The sequence below is a fragment of the Balaenoptera ricei genome, chromosome 9 (assembly GCF_028023285.1).
Source record: "Balaenoptera ricei isolate mBalRic1 chromosome 9, mBalRic1.hap2, whole genome shotgun sequence".
Taxonomy (NCBI): domain Eukaryota; kingdom Metazoa; phylum Chordata; class Mammalia; order Artiodactyla; family Balaenopteridae; genus Balaenoptera; species Balaenoptera ricei.
Genome location: NC_082647.1, coordinates 32,755,705 through 32,777,296, shown reverse-complemented (window position 1 = coordinate 32,777,296; position 21,592 = coordinate 32,755,705). Strand labels below are relative to the sequence as shown.

The 21,592-nt window shown below is 38.1% G+C and overlaps 1 protein-coding gene and 1 non-coding gene across 6 annotated transcripts in view; one reads left to right on the top strand and one right to left on the bottom strand.

Moving 5' to 3' along the window:
* Positions 1 to 3,808: 3,808 nt before the first annotated feature.
* Positions 3,809 to 21,592, bottom strand: part of CTTNBP2 (cortactin binding protein 2) — a 161,602-nt gene continuing 143,818 nt past the window's right edge. For 3 of the 5 annotated variants that reach the window (XM_059933528.1, XM_059933529.1, XM_059933533.1), the window contains 9 exons: positions 20,222 to 20,374; positions 19,863 to 20,050; positions 16,381 to 16,559; positions 13,891 to 14,090; positions 13,356 to 13,538; positions 10,203 to 10,266; positions 9,065 to 9,197; positions 7,928 to 8,029; positions 3,809 to 4,845 (listed from right to left, as the gene is read on the bottom strand). In XM_059933528.1, the coding sequence (XP_059789511.1) occupies positions 4,645 to 4,845; positions 7,928 to 8,029; positions 9,065 to 9,197; positions 10,203 to 10,266; positions 13,356 to 13,538; positions 13,891 to 14,090; positions 16,381 to 16,559; positions 19,863 to 20,050; positions 20,222 to 20,374 (1,403 nt within the window). In that variant the 3' untranslated portion in view covers positions 3,809 to 4,644. Of the gene's footprint in view, positions 4,846 to 7,927; positions 8,030 to 9,064; positions 9,198 to 9,654; positions 9,821 to 10,202; positions 10,267 to 13,355; positions 13,539 to 13,890; positions 14,091 to 16,380; positions 16,560 to 19,862; positions 20,051 to 20,221; positions 20,375 to 21,592 lie in introns of those variants that run through there. The other 2 variants (XM_059933530.1, XM_059933532.1) reach the window with 2 other exon arrangements.
* LOC132372247 (U6 spliceosomal RNA) lies at positions 18,074 to 18,175 on the top strand. The gene has a single exon (XR_009505119.1). It is a non-coding gene; the product is annotated as a U6 spliceosomal RNA (small nuclear RNA).

Genomic DNA, 21,592 nt, shown 5'->3' with positions numbered 1-21,592 from the left:
GTATAAGTTCTTCTTTGAATGTTTGGTAGAATTTGCCTGTGAAGCCATCTGCTCCTGGACTTTTGTTTGTAGGGAGTTTTTTGATTATATATTCTATTTCACTTCTAGTGATTGGTCTGTTCAAGTTGATAGGGGGTAAGCAGATGCAGAGGCTGATGCCGGGTTCTGGGGTTCTCGGTAGTGGTGGTGGCTCACGCACACCCCTGGAGCACACAGTGGGAGCAGAGGTGGCTTGTGACCTCTCCTGGAGTCTGCGAGAGTATTTTTATTTTTTGAGGAACCTCCATACTGTTTTCCATAGTGGCTGCACCAATTTACATTCCTACCAACAGTGCCTAAGGGTTCTCTTTTCTCCATATCCTTGCCAACACTTATCTCTTGTCTTTTTGATGATAGCTATTCTAACAGGCATAAGGTGATATCTCACTGTGGTTTTGATTTGCATTTTCCTTATGATTCGTGATGTTGAGCACCTTCTCATGGACCTGTTGGTCCATCTGTATGTCTTCTTTGGAAAAATGTCTATTTAGATCCTCTGCCTGTTTTAAATTGGATTGTTTGGTTTTTTGCTGTTAAGTTGTATGAGTTTTTTAAAATATGTTTTGCGTATTATTCCCTTATCATATATATATGGTTTGCAAATATTTTCTTCTATTGTGTAGGTTGGGTTTTCCTTGTGTTGGTTTCCTTTCCAGTGCAGAAGGTTTTTGATTTTTATGTTGTCCCCCTTGTTGATTTTTGTTTTTCTTACCTTTACTTTTGGTGTGTTTTGCATGTAGCTGTCCAGTTTTCCCAACAGCATTTATTAAAGAGACTGTCCTTTCCTCATTGTATATTCTTGGCATCTTTATCAGAAATTGTCCATATATACAAGGGTTTATTTCTGGGCGCTCTATTCTATTCCATTGATCTGTGTCTGTTTCTATGCCAGCACTATACTATTTTGATTTGTTATAGCTAATATAGTTTGAAATCAGGAAGCATGACACTTCCAGCTTTGTTCTTTCTCAAGACTGCTTTGTCTATTCGGGGTCTTTTGTGGTGCCATACACATTTTAGGATTGTGTGTTCTATTTCTGTGAAAAAAGCCATTGGAATTTTGATAGGGATTTCACTGAATCTGTAGATTGCTTTGGGTACTAGGGACATTTTAACAGTATTAATTTTTCTAATTTGTAAGCACAGAATCTCTCTCCATTTATTTGTGCCTTCTTTAATTTCTCTCACCAATGCCTTACTTTTCAGTGTACAGGTCTTTTACCTCCTTGGTTAAGTTTATTCCTAGGTATTTTATTCTTTTTGATGAAATTGTTAATAGGATTGATTTCTTAATTTCTCTTTCTGACATATTCTTGATTTCCTCAAAATATAATCCAAGTAACTTTTTTTTTGATATGTTTAGCTGATGTCCTCCCTTATTAAGATATGAGAATGTGTAGGAACAACTATCAGGATTTCTGATTTTCCTATTGTACTTTTCTTTCTGGGAAAAGAAAAATCCTCTATTTTTTCTTCCAATGAAGACGTTGATGCCCAGAGATATTACATGTTGTCTTAGCCTTGTGGCCAGAACCTGCAGCTCATGACTCTTGATAGTCAAGTGTTATCTTCACTATTAAAGACAGAATAGATATGGTGTGTAACTCATATCCTCTCTCCATATATTTCGATAGTCCTCTCTTTCAAATTAACAATGGCATCTTGGTCTACAACTCAACTATTTATTCACAGTAAAAACCAAACTAAACTAACAGGCTTATCTATTCACTAACTTACTCCTTTGACATCTGAGGGATGTTCTCTGAGAAAAATGTTACAAAAGGGGTCAGATAGAATTCAGAAAGTATCACATAACTTCATAGAGTAAGTTTTGAGTAATGGCTCATAGTTGTTAAGAACAGGTACCTAAATCAGGTGTTGGCTAGGTCAACTGAACTTAATTTGCATTAAGTATTTACTGCAAGAAAAAAATATTATGAAATTCTATCAAAATTGGCTTTTTTCATTATCAGATTTTATGACACATCTACTAGTTTTTCTTTTACATGAGCAACTGCAAAATGTGTTAGCTTGATGATGAGGTTCTCCTAAATAGACTAACATAAAAGGAAAATAAAATTTGCTAATGTTTTATATTAATTTCCAATTTGCTATTTCTATCTGTTAGGTGTTTCATACAACTGTAGTAAAATCTGATGCTCATAATACAGCTGTTAGTAGTTGCTCGTGAATTGATTACAACTTGAAAAGATGTTGGATTGTCATAGAGTTCTGGGACATAATTTACTACTTTTTATGTATGAGGGAGGTAACTAGGAACACTATATTACCTCATTTTAATGCTCATGGATAACTTGTAGGGTTGTCATGTCCTATTTAACTATTGTGAAACCTGGGTCAAAGAGATCAGGTAACTTGTCTTAGGTCACACAGCTAGTAAATGTTAGTGCTTAATTCAGTCCCAAGGCTGTTTATCACCAAAGAACTTTTTACACCCAAAGCACCCCGACCCTCACCACTAGGTTCCATTATACAGTAGTGACTTTCAAAGACTTTTGGCCATGACCCACAGAGTTATGCTTTACATCACAATCCAGTGCCTACATCCGTATACCTACATAATAGAAATAAAATCTTCACAAATAGTTCATTTATTGACTGTAATACCATGATGTACTCTGACACTTTCTATTCTATCCTATTCTATTTTCAAAAAACTGGTAGTTGTGACACACTAAATTGATAAAATGACCAATTACTAGGTCTCTATCTGTGCTCCTGATCTAAATGCCTTCTTTAGACATCTTCCAGTCTGCCATCCAATTATAAAAAGTATATGTGTTGATTCTACTAATGAATCAAAACTGTATGGATCAGTTACTAGAGGTCATCTTAATACTATATTCCAAATTTTGTTTTTCTCTTCTTTGGTCCTTGAATACACTAATGAGATCCTTATCTTCAGAAAAGCTGCTAATATAAAGCACAATGCCTTATCACTAAAAAATCAAATACGACACAATCTAAGAAGGTGTACGTAAGCAGGAGGAAACACATTAGAGCCACCTCAATCTAGGTATGTTGGTCTATGATATCAAGAGCATTGAGTTTTGTTCCCAAGATTAATGCCTTTCTGTGAAAACACTTGGGAGTATCAAAAACCACCAGGGTACCAAGAATTTGAGTCCAGCTCAAAGGCATTATTGTGTTCAAGTCTATTTCCTCCAGCCTCTCTCTCCTATCATCTACCCTCTGTCCCTTGCTCTAGTTCCATCTCCCTGTCCGTGAGGTCCACGCTGTACACCCAAGGATTGCAGAGATGAAGGCTGACAGGTACTGGAATTGATCTCTTCCCTGATCCTTCCTCTACTTCACCCCATGTGGCCTAATCTTCACTATACATTTTTTTAAAGATACTTGTAAAGTGTAATATAGTTTCAATGCACATGTGTATACTTTAATGTAAATAACCATTCTGGCCAAGAAAGGACTTTCAGTACTCTCAGATAAGCAAATGACTCTTGGTATATAATTATACTTTTTTTTGTATGTATGAAAACATTTTTTTCAATGAGCACCTAATTCCTAGAGCTCCACTGAAATGTTTGTTTTATTTTAGTTTAAACCAACTAATACTTTCTAACAAGCGTGAGTCTTTCTCTGAATAGCTACTGAAATACCAACATGGAGGACCAGTTTTATAAATGTCCTTAAATTGAACACAAATATCTTTTGCATGGATAAACTACTAAGAGCAATAGATAGAAACTATGACAAAATTATTTCACTAATTCAATATTTTATTTGGTGTCAAGGCATATTAACTTTTTGAGTTATAAGTCATTTCATTAGTGAAACAAACCGTCTAGAAAATGTTATCCATTGTGCCACTAGAATTGAAGAGGAGTTAAGTCTCATTTATTGAAGCATTTACATTTTTTTTTAATATCCACTTAGGTATAAAACTTTTGTTAAGAAAGATAACACTTTTTATTGCATTATATAATTTCATATTTTACAGGAGTCATAATGCAAACTCATAAGCATAAATATACATGATGCAGCCATTAAAAGATTTAAAACTGGAAACTAGAATTTTAACAGGCAAAATACTTAATATGGCTTTTAAGAAAAGTAACTGTTGAGAAATGATGTTATTGCCCCATTCTAGTCATTTCTCATCAAGTGAACATAAAATTATGATCTCTTTAAAATGGTACCTGTTATCTAAGCCAATGCTGCACACATGTAGTATGCAATGATTCAGGGTTTCTTAAATACATATGTACATATATATAGATATACAGTACACAGACAGTTGTTTTAATACCCCTGAACATCTTGAGTAAAACTATTACGACTTTTCTATTATAAAACTACTTGAAAAGTGGGTATAACTTCTTGGTATTGCAGTTCAATCCTACAGAATTGAAAAAAAACCCAAAATGTAGATTATAAATACATTTTACAAAAAACTGAATAGTGGTCCCGCACTTTATATTGCAGTGAAAACATTTGATTCATTTAAAGGTATTTACATCTTGTTGTCCTTGGTTTCTGTGTGAAATATACAGAAGAAGAATGAGAATATTGCAGGCAGGCCTATTTGTTAGGTTTTTCTACTTGTTCATTGTTGTGTAAGTTTCAAATCTCTTCTTTTGAATTGTTTATTTCTATTTGCCTTGTATTACTGCTGCTGCTGCTTCTTTTGGTGTTCTGGGAACACTGGGTGACTTTACTTCTAGGAACAGGAAGAAAAGATTTAACTCTTGAAACACCCAACTCAGTCTTTGATTTACTGTTGCTGCATTCGGTCGCTTGATGGCTGCCGAGAGGACTGACCTCCTGTAAGAAAGGCAAACAAAATAGGTTGTCAATTTGACATCGTTCCCAACTTCTGTGATCAGTCCTAACTTCCTCCTCTCCGTCCCTGAACAAGCATGTAGGAGTTTCTCAAGTTCTCATGAAAAAACGAACAAAAGACAATGGAGGGGAGAAGCCAATGCTTAATGTCCTATAAACCCACTGGCTGATTTTCATTAGGTCCTTTGCAGTATCACAAAAGTGCTATGTACAGGAGTCAGTGAATCAAGTGCCAGAATCTGGGGTCTCCTCACCAGCTGGGGTTGTATGAAGTCCTAGGCCTGAGGAAATCAAACTGGACTACTCCAACCATTTTTAAGCAGTTCTACAATTCAACTCTTTCACCTTGAGCATGTCACTTAATTTTTCTGCCTTTAGATCTAATTGGACTATTACTCAACACATATTTTGAATGTTTACAAGACAAGCACTGTTCTAGGTGCCTGGCTTACAGTAGAGAATGCAAAAGAGCACCATCCTTGCTCTGATGGAGCTTCTGTTGTGAATTAAAGTTCCTGCATAGCAATTCTCTATGACTAAGGAGCTCAAGATCTTCCGTTCTTGGAAACTGCATGCTCTTGTTTTTCTAGTGTTTCAGAACTCTTCTGATCACCTGGTCTAGGTCTCTCATTTTGCCCCCGAGGAACCAGAGTTGGATAGGTGAGAGTGATGATGCTGGGATAAGACCTTTTCCCTGATCTTGAGTTCACTTGGGTAGCCTCACTTCATATTTGGCAGGTGCAGAACTGAACTCAAGTGAGTATGAAGTGTGACAGGTGAAGAGGAAAGGGTTCCATGGGAAGAAGGAAGGGTGAAGATGGACATGGGGAAGTGTAGGGTATGGTGTTGAAATAGTAAATTACATGTAAAAATAAGTTATGTGAAGTTTAAGGACATATTTGGAAAGAAATGGGGTGGAAAATAAGGAGGATGAGAGATCAGAGGTATGTGTTGGAGAGTGGGTCTAAGCCCTGGCTGCACATGCGAATCACCAAGGAGCTTTTAAAAACCCCAACATCCAGGTTGTACCTTGGACCAATTACATCAGAACCTCTAGGGCATGTGGTCCAGGTACCGGGGATGGGAAAAAAAAATCCTCAAGTGGATTTCATTATGCCACCAAAATGAGAACTTCTGCTTTAGGGGGTTTAATCTGCATCTTAATGAGAAGAATATCTACTCTCCTGATGATTTAAATCTGTATTTATGTAAATATGGGGTTTTTTGTTTGTTTTAAGAAGGCTGGCTGACATGCTACCTGATTAATAGGCCCCTCTCTGGCCGCACAGGAGAAAGTGATTTCACAGACAGCTCTTACTTCTAAAGGGAATTACTTCCTGATAACAGAAGAGACTGGGCATCTAACCAAGAAATGCTCGCTGCGTTTGTCACGGTAGAAGAGGTATGAGCCTGTGACGCTCTCAGGAGGCTGGCAAATGCCAAATGAGTACACTTCACCCTCTGCTGGCAGGTTCTGAGAAGAACATCTAGCCACGGGGAACAGTCCTCACAATGCGTTCAGTGGGCAAAGCAATAGGGGGCAGCTGTCCTAATACCTGCATCAAACCGCACATTTAAACAACTCTATGGTTCTTTCTGAAGAGCCCAGAAAGTATAAAATGATCCATTTTTTAAAAAGGTCCCTTTTAAAACAAAGCTTAGCCTACTTTCAGTACTATTTTTCTGGACAGTACCTTATTGTAGCAACCCACTAGGGTCCTGTGACAGAAAAAGAGGTACAAAACTGTCCTCATTAGCCATAGTACAATAGCTGCCAGTCGTCACTACTGGTCAACCTTTTTGTAGTGGACAAAGAGTGGCTCATCGCACCCCTTCCCACTGATTGCTGCGCGAGGGGTCCTGGAGGCCCAAGATAGGTGTTCTGAACCACCGCTCCTGAACAAATATTTTCCAGCCAGAATTCTCCGCAGGGACCCCAGGTCACCTCCTTAGTCATCCTCCCTTACCTGCTCTCCAAACTATGCTTTTGCTGTGCTTCTAAACTGTTCCCAATTGGGGAAAAAAAGCAAATACTATACCGAGTAAGCCAGACAGGTCATGCTCTTCTTCACAGATCATCATGTTATATATTTTTTATACGAGAACTCAGCCTTGTTAATATTCCCCCCAACACACAGAGCTTCGCGGGTAACTAATCAGGACTGAAACCTAACGAAGCCATGAGAGAGCAGGGCAGGGGAGCCCAAGGCTGTCCAGTGATCAGAGGAGGGTTAATAATGTAACAGTCTCACCACGCTGACTTTATAATTCTGCTTTCTGCACTGCCCCCCAACAGGTCTGTGTCAGCTGCCATGCGAGGGAATGAGAACAGGATGTGAACCACAATCGACATGGCTTGGTGAGCAAACCACACGTTGCTAAATGCCTCTTACAAAATATGCATCCTCCTAAAATCACTATGGGATGAGAAGTAGTGTTATTGCTTCCGTTCACCCAGGAGTACCATGCTGGGCCATCTCAACTCTTGGCATTTAGTAACCAATCGTAGAAGTTACTTCAAGAGGTTAAGGAACTCTATTGGAATCCTGGCTCTTCTATTTGACATTCTGATTTGTTTTTAAAGGAAAGTCTCTCACTGAAACATATGCATGATACGGCAAGTTAAAGTAAACCAGAATGAGATTTTTTTTGTGTGTAGATCTTTGTTATCACTCAGCACTTTGCTAAAATTAACTCCAATTTTCCAAAATAGTGCTCAAATGAAATTCAATATCCCATTTTAAAATACAGGAAAGAAGACAGAAAGTTACATTAGTTCTAGTTTCGGCATAAACAAATGGACAAGACACCCAAAATTTTGGAATCAAGTTTTTAGGCATCAAATCGAAGGAAAAAGAATGCTTTTCTATGTGATTCTTTCAAGCTATTATCCAAACAATAATTTTTCTAACCTTGATTACCTAGTGAACACTTTTGCCTTTATCCTATTTATTTCCCAACTATGGTTTAAAAGTAACTTTGTGATGCACACTGAAAGATTTGTGAAGTCAAATTCCACAACAATCCTTCTTTGTCCCATTTAGGAGGGAAAGGGGACACTTACCTTTTGTGACACTGGCATTCTTGGATTATTAACAGTTGCTGAAAATGCAGGGTTGTTTCCTGAACGATCAAACCTCCCTAAATCATCCCCGGAATCAGCAATCTGGAAAATACACAGTTTATCAAGTCACTGTGGAAAACCCACAACAGAAGTGTGATCCTTCTCTTACTGTCAGAAGCTCTACAGAACAGACCTTCAAGTCCTATAATGTTCATATAAAGACTTGAAGTCTTTATAAAGACTTGAAGTCTTCATGTGAAACTAACGGCAAATGCATGAGAAATAGCCTCTAAGGAAAAAGTCTTTTAAAGTCAGAAGACAACCAAATGAGCCCTATTAAAAAAAAAAAAATCACTTGGCACAAAATGAAAGGATATAAAATTTGCAAGATTTTTCATTGTTACCTTATTTTTCCAGAGGTTAAGTATTTCGACTCATTTCCAGCGACATTAAATAAGCTAGTCAGTCAGTTCTACTTTGTCCAGAGATTATGACTGTCTAAATACAATAGGTGAGTCTTTGGGTGGAAGCTGCACAAGTTATAACTACCTTCTTATGCTCCCTTTCAAGTAAAAGGCATTTATCAAGGAAGTTTGGTCAAATTTGCTGCAGATATCAGGGTGCCAAAACAGGTTGAACTTGATGCTGTTAATGCTTCGAGATTTTGGGTCACTGATTTCCATATTTGGATCTCAAATTTCACAGCTTGAAGACTCAGACTCAACAAATTACACAGGCCACTTATTTTTTTTATTTGTAAGGAAAGTTGCCGTTCTATGCAGAACACAAGGCTGCTGTAATGCTCTCTTACTGATCGGTGACTTATGGGCCAAAGTTAGGAATACGAAAAGGAAAAGGATGTATTGGTGTAATTTGTGGTAACGCAATTAACATATGCAATTTTCACTTCAGGTTTTTTCAGAGAAGCTATGCTAAATAGAGCTCCCTTATTGTAGAAGGGGTATTTTGGAAGAAAGGGCTTTTCTAAGCAAGGTAAGGGATGTTCTGATTTGGAGCATTAACATGCTATTTGATAAGGAATTTCTGTCAGGGAGTGAGAGTTACAATGTGGCTCTAAGAAGTCTCTCAGCTGCTGGGTGGAACCATTCAATGTCCTCCCCCAAGCGTCCTGCTTACCTTGCTTATATCAGATTCAGATTTGCTGGAGCACATGCTCTGAAGTTCCTTGACAAGGTCCGCTTCATCATCCGAACCCAGAGAGAGTCTTTGATCCAAATTCAATGTCAATGATAGATCATTCTCTAGAGACCTAAAAAGTTTTTAACATCCTTTAAAGGCATCCATCAATGTCACTTATGCAACAACCCACTCCCACTGGATTTTGAAAACTCCCACTTAAAATTCTCAATAGGGTAAAATTTTATTACACAAAGAAATCTACTTTCACTTAAAACATTTCCCTCTTCTTCTCTGTCTCCAAAGATAAAGCTAAGACACTGTGTGCAGGGGGCAGTGTGATAATGGAGTAAATATGAATTTACCACATATTAGCAATATGACCACAGGTCAGGTGTTCTTTTTGTCCTCAACACCTCACTCAGTTCCTGGGTTCCCTTCTCTCTAACAAATTCCTTATACCTACAACGTAGAGTTATTACAAATATTATATAGGCTGTTGAATACAACAGCTCTAACAGTGGACCTGGCAGAAACAAGCATGTGATGCAGATTCAGTGACCCCCCCCCCCCTCACCCCCTTCTGTAATTCTGTGAACCAGGGCACAGGGTCCTAAATGTTACCTGCCAAGTGATTGAGCACACAATTTACTGGGCTACACTGGGGACCTATTTATAAACTACCAAGCATTTTTATTCTATGATAAATAATTCCTTATTTCAGCTTACAAGTTTGGAGGTATAATCAACAATTCCCTAGGAGCAAAATAAGAAAAAAAATAAGTCATGCTATGTTTCTGTAAATCTATCATTAAAAAAAAAAACAAAACAGTTATCTAAAAGTCTGTTTAAAAGTTCACAAGTGCAGGATTTTACCATATCTTTGTCAAATGCATTAATAATAACTATCAAATTTGATACAAAATGAAGCCAATGATATTTCTAACCTTTTAACAAACTAAAAGCAAAATAGGCTTTCTGTCAACTTTTTTTAAAAATTCATTCATTAGATTTCAGTTTAATACTAGCATTTGAATTACCTCTTGCTTTTTAAAAAATTAACAGTGTAATAGTTGCACAGACTCATAATGAGAATGTGTATTGTTTGTTATGAGTTAAATCTACAAGGCAAACTTACTTTTGTTTTGACAGAGAAGCATTCCTGTTACAATTCAGCTGTAATATAGTCTTATTTTTCATACCTGTTTAAAGAAAAAAAATGTAATCATTTCAACAGAATGTCCCTGTGCATCTTGAACTCTGTATTTAAAAGAAACAGACTATGGACTCTGCTGTATTTTCATATTGTTTTTGGATTAAATCCATCTCTTGAGGTCCTGTGGAAGGTCAGGGAATGACCAACAACCTCATGTATTGATATCTTTATGACTAAAGACAGTACAACTCACACCACCTGAGGCTCAATTCAGGAATCTTCAGCTCTGCTTTCATCAATGGACCCTATTCTAACCAGTCAAGTCCCCACATCCTTAGGTCTTTGTTCTCAAAGTACCTAAAAAGGGGTTAATACATGCCTTTTGATGATGGTAATTTCCCTTTCTCTCCCTTTGTTTGCCTTCCGACGTTACTGACTATGTAGATCTGGAGCAGTTTTTGATGTCTGGGCCCCATGATATATTACAGTGCGGGTGGCCTTAGTCGTGTAGAAATTTAACTTTTAATTGCTTTGCATTTTACAGAAAACAAAATAGGAACAGTATACAAAAAGTCACAGCATTAAAACAAATACTGCATATCATAGCAATGTTCTTCAAACTGCATATTTCAACCCATTTAAAAAAAACAGAATAGGAAATATCAGATTGTACAGGTTGAAGTAAATATATAAATTTGTATCAGTTATAGATACATGCAAATGCATAGGTTTTTTTGTGTGTACTGGTCAGGCTTTGAGAAACACTAAACCATTTTAGACTCAAAATGTCTGTTTCTATAATACACACTCTAAATTTTATAAGTTCATTAACACAGTTGCTTCTGAGGGAATTCTAAAATTGTACGAATGGTGCTAGCACAGATTAATCTCTAAAGAATGATTTTGAAAAATAAGTCGAATTTGATATATCCTGATTAAAAGCAGATCAGCAAAGAATCTCTGTATGTTTCCTCATCCATACTTTCATCATTATTGTTAGAAAGCAATGACTAGTAGGTTTCCCCTAATTACCATGTAAGTGCACAGCCTTGGGCCCTGCTCTCCGGAAGCCTGTGACCCAACCCCTCAGTCTTGGTTTAGGTCAGGAAAGAAAAAGGCTGTGTCTTTATTAAATTTTATGAGTTTCCGTAGTGGTCTGAATGGAATGCAAAAGGTTTCTATTTTTTTTTTTTAAACCAATGATGTCAAAAAATCAAAAATCAACCCAAACATTGTTGTAATAATTTTTATATCAAATGTAATTATCAGAAAAAGTTACTATTATAAAAAAAATTAAAAACTAGAGGCATGTCCACCTTTGGTCCTTAACCAATCAGTGGTTCATGCACCTAAACACTGCCCAATGCATTTTATAAATCTCTGCATTGAAGTCAGTGTAAACTATGGTTGCACACAATTTTATTCATCTAAGTTTTCATGTTTCAAAGAATATTTGATATATCCAATAGTTGTACAACTAATAATTATTTAAATGAATTTAAAATAATTTATAACTCAATTTTGCATGATACAGTCTGCCAAGTTAGACTTATTTCCATAATATTAAGTTCATATTCACTTTATGGATTTTTGTTTGTCAACTCTAAGTATTGATATATATTGACAATGCCTTATTGTTCAGGAAAGCAGCTGGTCCTGAACCCTATAGGAATTCTAATGAACTTGGAAATGATACAGTGAAGAGCCTGCATGGGTGCCCTTCTTTGAGTGCCATGGATTATTATGAGTGGCACAGACTGAAGAAAACAGCATTGGACTCGCAAGGAACGAAAACATGGACTGCAGAACCCCCTGTTTGTAGAAGTGATTTGGAGCAGGTAACCAAGGGTTTCTGAGCCTCAGTTTTGCTCTCTGTAAATGGAAATGATAATCCTCATCGTAGAGCTCTTTTGGATACTCTCAAGGGATAAACAGGTAAAAGGTATAATCCTTGTTACAGAAAGTCATCTGAGGGAGGCTCTTTGCTCTACTGGGGGGGCTAGAGTCTCATGATTTTATTCCCTGAGTCGAACACTCTAACTTTAGGAAGTAAGGGCAAGTCTTTGGGATCAGAATGTATCCTATTATAAATACATAAAACTTATATTTACAATGAGAGTTTATATTTTTTTTCAGTGACTGTCCATTCAGTCATTTAAAAAAGTGCTCACAATTTATTATCACATACTTGGGGTAATTATAAAACTCTGGCATGTACTGATATGGTTAAAACCATATCAAATTTAAAAAAAATCAATACAAGCTTCAATATAAAAATAGAGTAACAAAAGCAACTTTTTCTGTTTTAAGAAAGATAAGATTTTAGGCATCATATTCTTTTACTTAGCAACCCCACTGCTGTCAACTTGCCATAAAATTACATAAAACAGAACATTTTGGGGTGCAAGGGGGCTCTTGAAGACCTAAATTACACGTAACAGAAATCCACAATGCATGTGAGGTTGGAACATCTTTTCAAATATGACTGCCTTTAGGGAGGACATTTAAAATTTGTACAATTGATTATGCTATTATCAAAGCCAAAAGGAAGAGGTCTAATAATTTATTAGAATGTAAACTTTATGAGGGGAGGTATTTTTATCTCCTGTTTTCACTGCTGTATTTCCAGTGCTTAGAATAAAACTTGGTACACAGTACATCCCATGTATGAAAAAAATGTGTAAAGCTGACTCACTTGTAAAGACCTTAAACTGGTATCAAATATGCCTATAATCAAATACGTCTATAACACATACTTCTAAAAATTTAAGGTTGGCTTAGGAATGCATGTTGGCATATTTCTTTCCTTTTATGTGTCAATTTGTATTACATAAATATAATTGTGTGCATCCCAAGAAAATCAAATTAATAAAAAGCAGATGACCATTAACATGGTAAAGATTAAATTTAATTTCAGAATTCTAGTATGAAAGATTATTTTTTCAGGTAGGGGGCTCTCAAATATTTTTGGAGTGTAACTAACTACCACGTGTTTTATTCCATGAAAATATGCATCTGAAATACTCAGAATTTTGCTTTGTTGAATGCAGAGTGATAAAAATAAAGCACGTTTGCATTCAGAAGCCACCTCATGGGTGCCCACATACGTGTGGGTGACATGCCTGCCCGCCTTACCTTCCTCACTCAGGTCCGGCTTGTTCCAGGTGGGTGAAGAGAACCGGCCAGACTTCTTGCGAGGACTGGTGCTCACCTTTCTCCAGGCACCACTCTCTTTCTTCTTGCTGCAACTGTTGTAACTTGAAACTATGGATAAAGGGAAACTTCCTCCTTTGAAATCAGCTGTGTGCTGGTCTAGCTCTGAAATAACATAAACCATGTTCTGTCAAAAGGACAGAAGCAATAATGCAGTTTCACAGAGTCAAGCAAAATCCAACATTGCCAATACTTAAATAGCCTCTTCAAAATCACAGGCTCGTAATACCCAAGCAGGCGTTTTGTCAACCAGCAAACTTTACTTTGAAGTCTGGTATTTAAACATGAGCCAGTAATGAAAAAAGAGAGAGTTCTAAAGCTGTGTTGTGCAACATCCATTACATGGAGATAACTTCTCTCATTACAAAGAGAGAAAATAGAGCGCCCTAAAAACAAATTCAAGCAAGCATTGCATAAGAGTGTGAATGTCCTCTCCTCCCAGCAGGAACCCACATACCTGCTCTCTGGAGGGGACAGCCATGCAGAACAGCTTTATTAAGCAAGATGCTGAGAGCAGCTCTAACCACAGCCTGCTGCCCCTGGCTGGGGTTTTTAGTTGTTTGCCCAAGGCTGGGTTGTCTTTTCACAGAGGCTCTTGACAATATTGCTTCTTGAACTCTGGGTGCAATGACAGCATTCCACAGCTTAGACATCCACCTTCCGAGAGAGGGGTGGGTTTCACAGTTAGGACCAAGCCTCTCAGGAATCACACACGACTCTACGGGGAACAGGTTGGAAGACTGCGAAACAAAACCTAAGCGTTTCTATGGACAGGCTACCTTTCCCAGGTCATTTTGGAATACGTGAAATTATCCAACACCAAAGTAGTTTGAATTTGCCTTAAAAATACAATGCATTTCAAATGAAACTGCTAACATGTCCCTCACCTTTTTTCTCTATAAGATCCTGGAGAGCTGGAGTGTTGAATAAATGAATGCACAAATAAAACTAAATATATGGAAAGGGAAAAAATACATGGAAAACTTTATAGACTAAAGAAGTCTGGAAAAAGATTTCGTGAAAGTCTGTGTCTAAACAGCTTAAACTTATTTGCCATTTTCCTTAATAAGACGCATATACAGTATTTTAGTATTTCTGCAATTGGGATACATTTTATGATCCCTGGCAAATTAAATCTGCCTGCCCCAAGGCAGGGGCTCAGCGTCTACGTGTGGTGGGTTAGCCCTGTGGAGAGGGGATGGGATCAACCAGCCACGGCCTCAGGTGGATTCTTTGCATTAATAGCTGTAGCTGCTGTGGGACTTCAGCCCAAATGTGGAGCACTCAGTGCCAATCAAAATTCCTTCAAAAAAGATTATACTTGTTGCAGCATTAACAAACAGTTAATACAGTTAAAGGCTGTAGACAAAACTCCATCTCCCAGAATAGGAAAGTTTTCAAAGTTATTAGATACTGACATAAGCCTTTCAAGACCGTTAAAACTATTTACTCAGTATCAAGCATCTACTGTCAGCTGCTTTGTTAATGTCTAGTGACGACACATAATTCAGGAAAAAAAAGTACACAGTTACTCCTAAAGGTGCTGAAGGGGTAAAGATGATATAAGCTTTGGCTAAAACAATATATAATTTTTTAAAAAAAGGCAGTTCCTTAATATGGCTGTTGGGAGATAACTCTCCATGGCATTTCTGTACCTCTTGTGTCAGCTGTTGCTCTGGATGATCTTTTCAAGGCTGCTTTAGTATCGTAAACCGACTTGGAAAAACAGAGGCAGTGTCTCCTTCTGGAGCAGAGGGCAGATTTGTTTCCTGACGATAATGAAAGTTATATTTCCTTCCTGGGCAAAGGGTGGGCAGATTTGCCAGCATCCCCGTTAGAAAACTGGGTGATTCCCAAGCTCACAGTTCCACAGCTTTGATGCAAGGCCAGCATCCACCTGGGCCACTATGCATCACCCCGTAGGACCTGAGGAGGTGGGGAAACCTATGCAAATATGAAGCCTAGGCTGTGGCTGTGCTCTGAGTGATGAAGTGCTGGGTCAGAGGCCACATCCTGAATGTGGCAGGCTAACTTGTCAGCTTGCAGATAAGGTAAAAATCTCAGAGCCTCTAGCTCTTGACAATGACCATGCAGCAGACAGGAAAGGCCAAAACTGGTTCCTAAGAATCTTGAGGCTCTGGATGTTAAAAAAAGAAAAAAAAAAAAAAAAAAGGCTTACATTTACTCATGAAACTGCTAAAGGGGTAATTATATGAATAAATGTTTCTGCTTTTTAACAAGAAATTGCTGTATACTTTTTAATATAGCACTTCTTGTGTTCCCTCAATTAACTGTTATTAAATTGATAGTTTGTCTTACAATAGAGAGGGCATATTATCTGCATACCCTGCTTTTCAAAATAGATTTCTGTCCAGGATGCCAGAAAGTACAGAATCAAATCTAACAGCGAATCACAGAACCCTTCCTAAGTAAGCTGGATGGTGACAAATTTTTTCCTCCTTTCAGTTTCCTTCTAATTTTCTATTTCATTAACCTTACTGTATATACGTCTGTTTTCATAAGCTGCTCTAAAACACAGTAAGTACATAAGTCTCATTAATAAAAGAGGAAGCTTTTCAATTCATCAACAGAATGTAAGTGGGTTTTTTGGGGGGTGGGGTGGGGGGATGGTTACAGGATACTTGACCGAATGTCTCATGTGGGCCTTCCCCAGGAGACACTGCCCAGCAAGTCGCACATGAGTCTGATGAAGGTTTTGCAAACAGAGGGGAATTGGGACCTATCTAGTCTTAGCAAAAATAGTTTCCTTAGGAAGTACCCACCACACGAGTCACGGTCGTCCTCTGACAGGAGCACAGGGCACTGGCTTTCCATGTTCATCACAAGAGGTGGCACAAGGTGGCCCCTTCAGCTTTCGCACCCCCAAACATTCCCAATCAGCCAGGGCTCTACTTTAAATAGGCAAAGAAGGATCAATGACACTTACTTCACTGTCGCTTGGGCGTGCCCTGGGATCACAGGACAAGACAGGAAATACTTTGGCCCAAGAAGTGCTTCCGGTGTGCCCAAGCGGGCCAGGCACGAGTTGAGCTGGCGCCAGACAGCCAGGGCCCAGTCGACCGTCTTGCACACGGGGTCGCAGGGAGAGGGCACCTGACCCCTGAACTAGAGACAGGGAGGGGGAAGACGGGGGCTTGGTTTACAACGGTGCTTCTTGTCCTTTTGTTTCGAACACTCCAAAACTAAGAATATAAAAATTCAAACTGTAAAACAAAACTGTAGCCAAATCTGATTTTACCTTCACTTGGGGTGGCTGGAAGAGGGCTAGGTAATAACATACTCTCTGACGTGTGTTAGCACGAGATACAGATCTGTAGCTTATTACATGCAATGAAAGGATTCAGACACGATAGCGCAGTAAGACACCTTGGATGAGGTGTCTTACTTGGATGAATTCTTAAACATCAATTCGGGAAGAAATCATTTTTCACACGTGTATAGAATCCCTCACAAGGTCTTGCAAATAGTAGGTGTTCAAAAAAGGATTCTGAATAAATGAAATTAAAATTACATTAAATATTTTAATATCTTGGGTAAGTTATAAGATGGCATACCTGGATCTGTGGCATGTTCATCTTGTATTACTTCTAATTTCCCTAGAAGGAAGGCTCAGATAAAATGCTAACTTCATCAAAATGCTCTGACAGCATAAAGAAGTATGTTTTCAAATTTTAAAATGTGCAAATTTTAAGTAATACTGTATAACATACAGTTGAATGGGAGTATTATATCTTATAGTTGGATAGTTGAATTATATCTTATAAAAGGTCCCTTTTTGGTAGTACAGAGGGGGTCACAAAAGGACAAAGATTTATTTACTATGAGGAGAAACCTCTCAAATATTTAGAAGTCAGATACAGCAATTGACTCTGTATTTCATAAAAAAGCAGATTCACATAAATCTCTACTTTACCAAGGAATTATGATATTAAGACTGAGGATAATACATGAATGTTTTTATGTCCTACATGAGGGGAGAGAATTCGGCCTAGAAAAAATGAAAGAGTGGTTCAGTGATTCTAGCAGCTCCGTTAAAGTAACATCACTGTGTTACATGAGGCTTTGGGATCTGTTATCATAGTTTCCCTTTTCATCAAAAGAGGAACAATCATATTTCTCCCACTTTCTCTGATCCTCTTCCAGCGAGAATGAGATCATGTGCTACAATTAATAGCTGAATATTAATTTCCTACTAAAGAAAGTATAATTATTTTTTATTAAATACTAGAAGCCTGGTATTGTCCAAAAAAGGTCTGCTTACTTATATCCCTGTAAGGAGCTGGAAGAAGAAATTTTGATCACGTGCCAGTGTGCTTCTAAGCGCCCCCAAATATTTGGTTCCATCCTGCAGTTACAAGATTTCTGGCGTTTTGCAGGAGTCATTCATTCCCATTGTACCCCTAACCCCAGGAATCCATTTTATTAACCTACTTGAAGTGATTCCTGGTAAATGAAAGGCATTACCTCCCCTCCCCTTTCTATTCTTCACAGCACACCCCACTTGCCCATTCACAAATACAATGGAGGAAAGTGTAGAGCCTGAAGCTTGGAACTTTCCTTTCAAAATAAGTAAAATCAATCCTTTTCAAACTATGTTTACCAGAGAGCCAGAGGAGGGAAAAGGAGGTACACTTTACCAGGTAAGATGTACCTTTCAAGGAAAATTAGCATGGCCCCTGCGCAAGAAAGACACGCAAATTCGTGAAGCGTTCCATGTTTTTCTCTTGGGTAAACCAGGGATTTTGATGTGTCAGTGTAGGTTCCTCCTTGATAAGAAAAGGCACCGTTCTGGTGATAATGGAGGAGACTATGCATGTGTGGGGAGCAAGAGGTAGTAGATGGGAAATCTCTGTACCCTCCTTTCAATTTTATTGTAAACCTAAAACTGCTCTAAAAATAATGACGTCTTTAAGAAAAAAAACTGGTATCTTTTGCAATTATTTAGGTGAATTTTTTGGCAATAAGATTTAAATATTAATAGTGATGAAGTTAATGGAAGTATCAATAATCTGAAAAGCTGTATACCTATGACTGTCTTTGCCTCACCTTTCTTCCTACTGGTTGAGGTCATATAATAGACGTGCTTTGGTCAAAAGAATATATTTACGACCAGGCAACTGACTTTAGCAGAGCTTGGGACAGAGGATTTCTGATTCAGTTAGGAATTTCAGATACTAATGCAAATCACCACTAGCAGGCACTGTTGACTGAATTACCAAAGGCATTCCCATCCCACACTTCTCCCTCCACCCGCCTCCCACGGCCCCAACTCCACAAATGCATGTACGTTCACACACTCCAACATAACAGACACTGAATTTTGTTCAGGAACTTGGTGGAGAGCTTTGGCCTTGGGAAGGTAATTCTAGCCAAGGTCTCTGGCGGAGAGGTGTGCATGAAACCAGTCTGGTTAATGAACCATTACGGGGAAATCTTCTTTCTGGGAGTTTCAGAAAAAGATTCTTTCCCCCTGATAAGGAGGAGACAAAGGAAGCCGAAGTTCCCTCTCTGCACAACATCCTGCTTCCTGCCTATGAACAAGTTTGTGTGAGGGCGTGATGCCCAAAGGCCTGCAATCCTGAAGCGAGGCCAAGAGACTCACCCAGACCTGGGACCTGACGTCACAAAGGTGTGAATGGACATCATCAACACCTACTGCAAGGCATCTGGTTATACAAGGGAAAAAAGCCTTTTTGTGTGTGTGTGAAGCAGCTAGCAGTGGGGTGTTGTGTTACCTACAGCTTAAAATCCTGTGCTGATACAATGAAGATCCTGTCCTCCAAGTGTGGCCCAACTGTGCAGGATTAAATGATAAAATCTTGCTAAATCGAGCTCTTTTATTTCAAGTCCACCCAGACACTCAGCTACTGGCCCAATTTATGAATATTAAATAGTGATATACTCCAGTTGGTCAGCACTGAATTAATTTTGTTATCTTGATAGAATACAGAATATTTTATTATTCTGAAAAATCACTAGAAGTGATTATTATTCTTGAAAATCTGTCAACAGATAGAGATTTCTAATTTTTTCCATGTGACTTTTTAATAGCGCACTGTAACAAATATTAAAACTGGCTTGAGTGATGGATACTGAAGGCTCCAAGGAAGCAGTAGCTTTTCCTTAAGAAGAGTGATTAATTTTCTAATCTTGTTTCCCACAGCATTTAGAACTTGGAGAGACTCCTCGAGAATAGTTCATAAAAAAAGTAAAACCTATTTGCTTTTTAAAATACTTAATGTAGTCCAGAAACTGCTATGGGTTTTACATGCATTATCCTATTTAACCCTTGCATATCCCCAAATTTTACTTGCTGGAAGCCACACAGTAAGTGGTACAGCTCAAGCCTGGGTCGCCTGACACTAAAGGCCCCTCTCCCAGCAATAGGCTGTGCCTGTGGTTTGTTACCTTATTCACGACTTTCCTCCTTAGGAACCTCTGCAGCAGCCCCTGCATGGGCTCGCCATCCCACCGCAGCTGGACCCAGCGGAAATGCTGTTGCACCAGCAAGTCGGAGCCTTGGAGACAGGCCTTGGCAATGGTTCCCAACAAAAAGCAGTTCTCGTGGAAGTAATAACATTCAGACGTTCCGTTTCCTGAAATAAACCAAAAGCAGCAGTCCAACCTCAGCAAGCCACAATAGGGGACAAGTTCAAATAAGTGAAAGAAAGACGACCATGAAGCATAACATGTGCTCTGTGAAACAGAAAGATGAGAAGGATCTCAAAGCAGTCTGCTTCTCAGCATGGTCTCTCCACCATCTTTACCTTTTTGGAAACTACAGGGGCTTTCAGTGCTGCGATTTTCCAGAGGTCCCAAAAAGTCCCCCAGTAACTCAGACAATGAAGATTTTTCCAAATTCTCTAAGATGATGATGATTTTCTTGTTAGCAGGAGATTGCTTCACTGGGATCAGACATGCTGTGGTCAAAAAGGAAATTCAGTGATTAAAGATTTTACAAAAACCTATACAAACTGGCAAAGATTTAAGTGTTAGCAAAAACATGACACAATGCTCTGACATTGCTGGGAGAGTATAGGATTCTGGAAAACAGTTTGGCATTACTGAATACAGTTGAAGATACACACACACAATGATCCAACGTTAGTTCCACAACAGATTCCAAATGGAATCAACTCAAATCTCTACCAACAATAGACTAGATAGGAGTATATTCATACAACGGATATGAAAGTGAACAAATTACAGCTACAAGCAACCGCATGAAGACTTGTCACAAACAATATATTAAGAAACAAATCACAAAAGGCTACACACAATATGATGCCATCATTTGAAGTTCAAAAAGGGGCAACACTAACCTTATAATTTAGGGATTCATAGATAGTAAAACTATTTTTAAAAAGCAAAGAAATGATTATCACAGAAGATAGACTAGTGGTTACCTCCAGAAGGAAGGGTTTGTGAACAGGGGTGGGGCACATGGGCCCATTCTGGAAGCTGGGAATGTTCTATTTTGTGACCCGGTCAGTGGTTAAATGACAATTTTATTTTAAATTATTCATTGATCTGTAAAAATAGGCAGTATGTATTTTATAGATGGATATTTCAGAATACAAAATGTTAAAATCCTTAAATGATCTTTAAATTACACATATGTAAAATATTCATAAAATTATGGAGACAGGACCTCAGGGGCCAGCAGATCCCTCCTTCCATTTTACAGATCTCAGAGAGGTTAAAGAGATTTGACTCAGGTTTCAGAAATAGTGTTAAGGAAGGACCGCGATCTTGGACTTGTGAGTCTTATTTTAGGGGTCCTCACACTAAAGACGGGGGGCTGAACTGCATGTCAACCCAAAGTGAAAGATGGAAAGTAAATGGAAGATTGCTATTATATGTAGAAGACAAGTCAGTGGATAAAATGTAACCGAAACAGTGCCTGGGCACCTGGAAAGCAGTCAAATGTTGTTAATATTGTAGTTGAAATATATATACACACACACACACACACACACACACACACATATATATATATATATTTATTTATTTATAAATAATACTTCCTATATACCAATGAATAAAAAATTAAAATCACTTTTTAATATTTTAGAGGATTCTAAGATGCCCTAGTCTTAGCTAAGTTAACCTTGCAAAAAAGATTAAAATACTTGAGA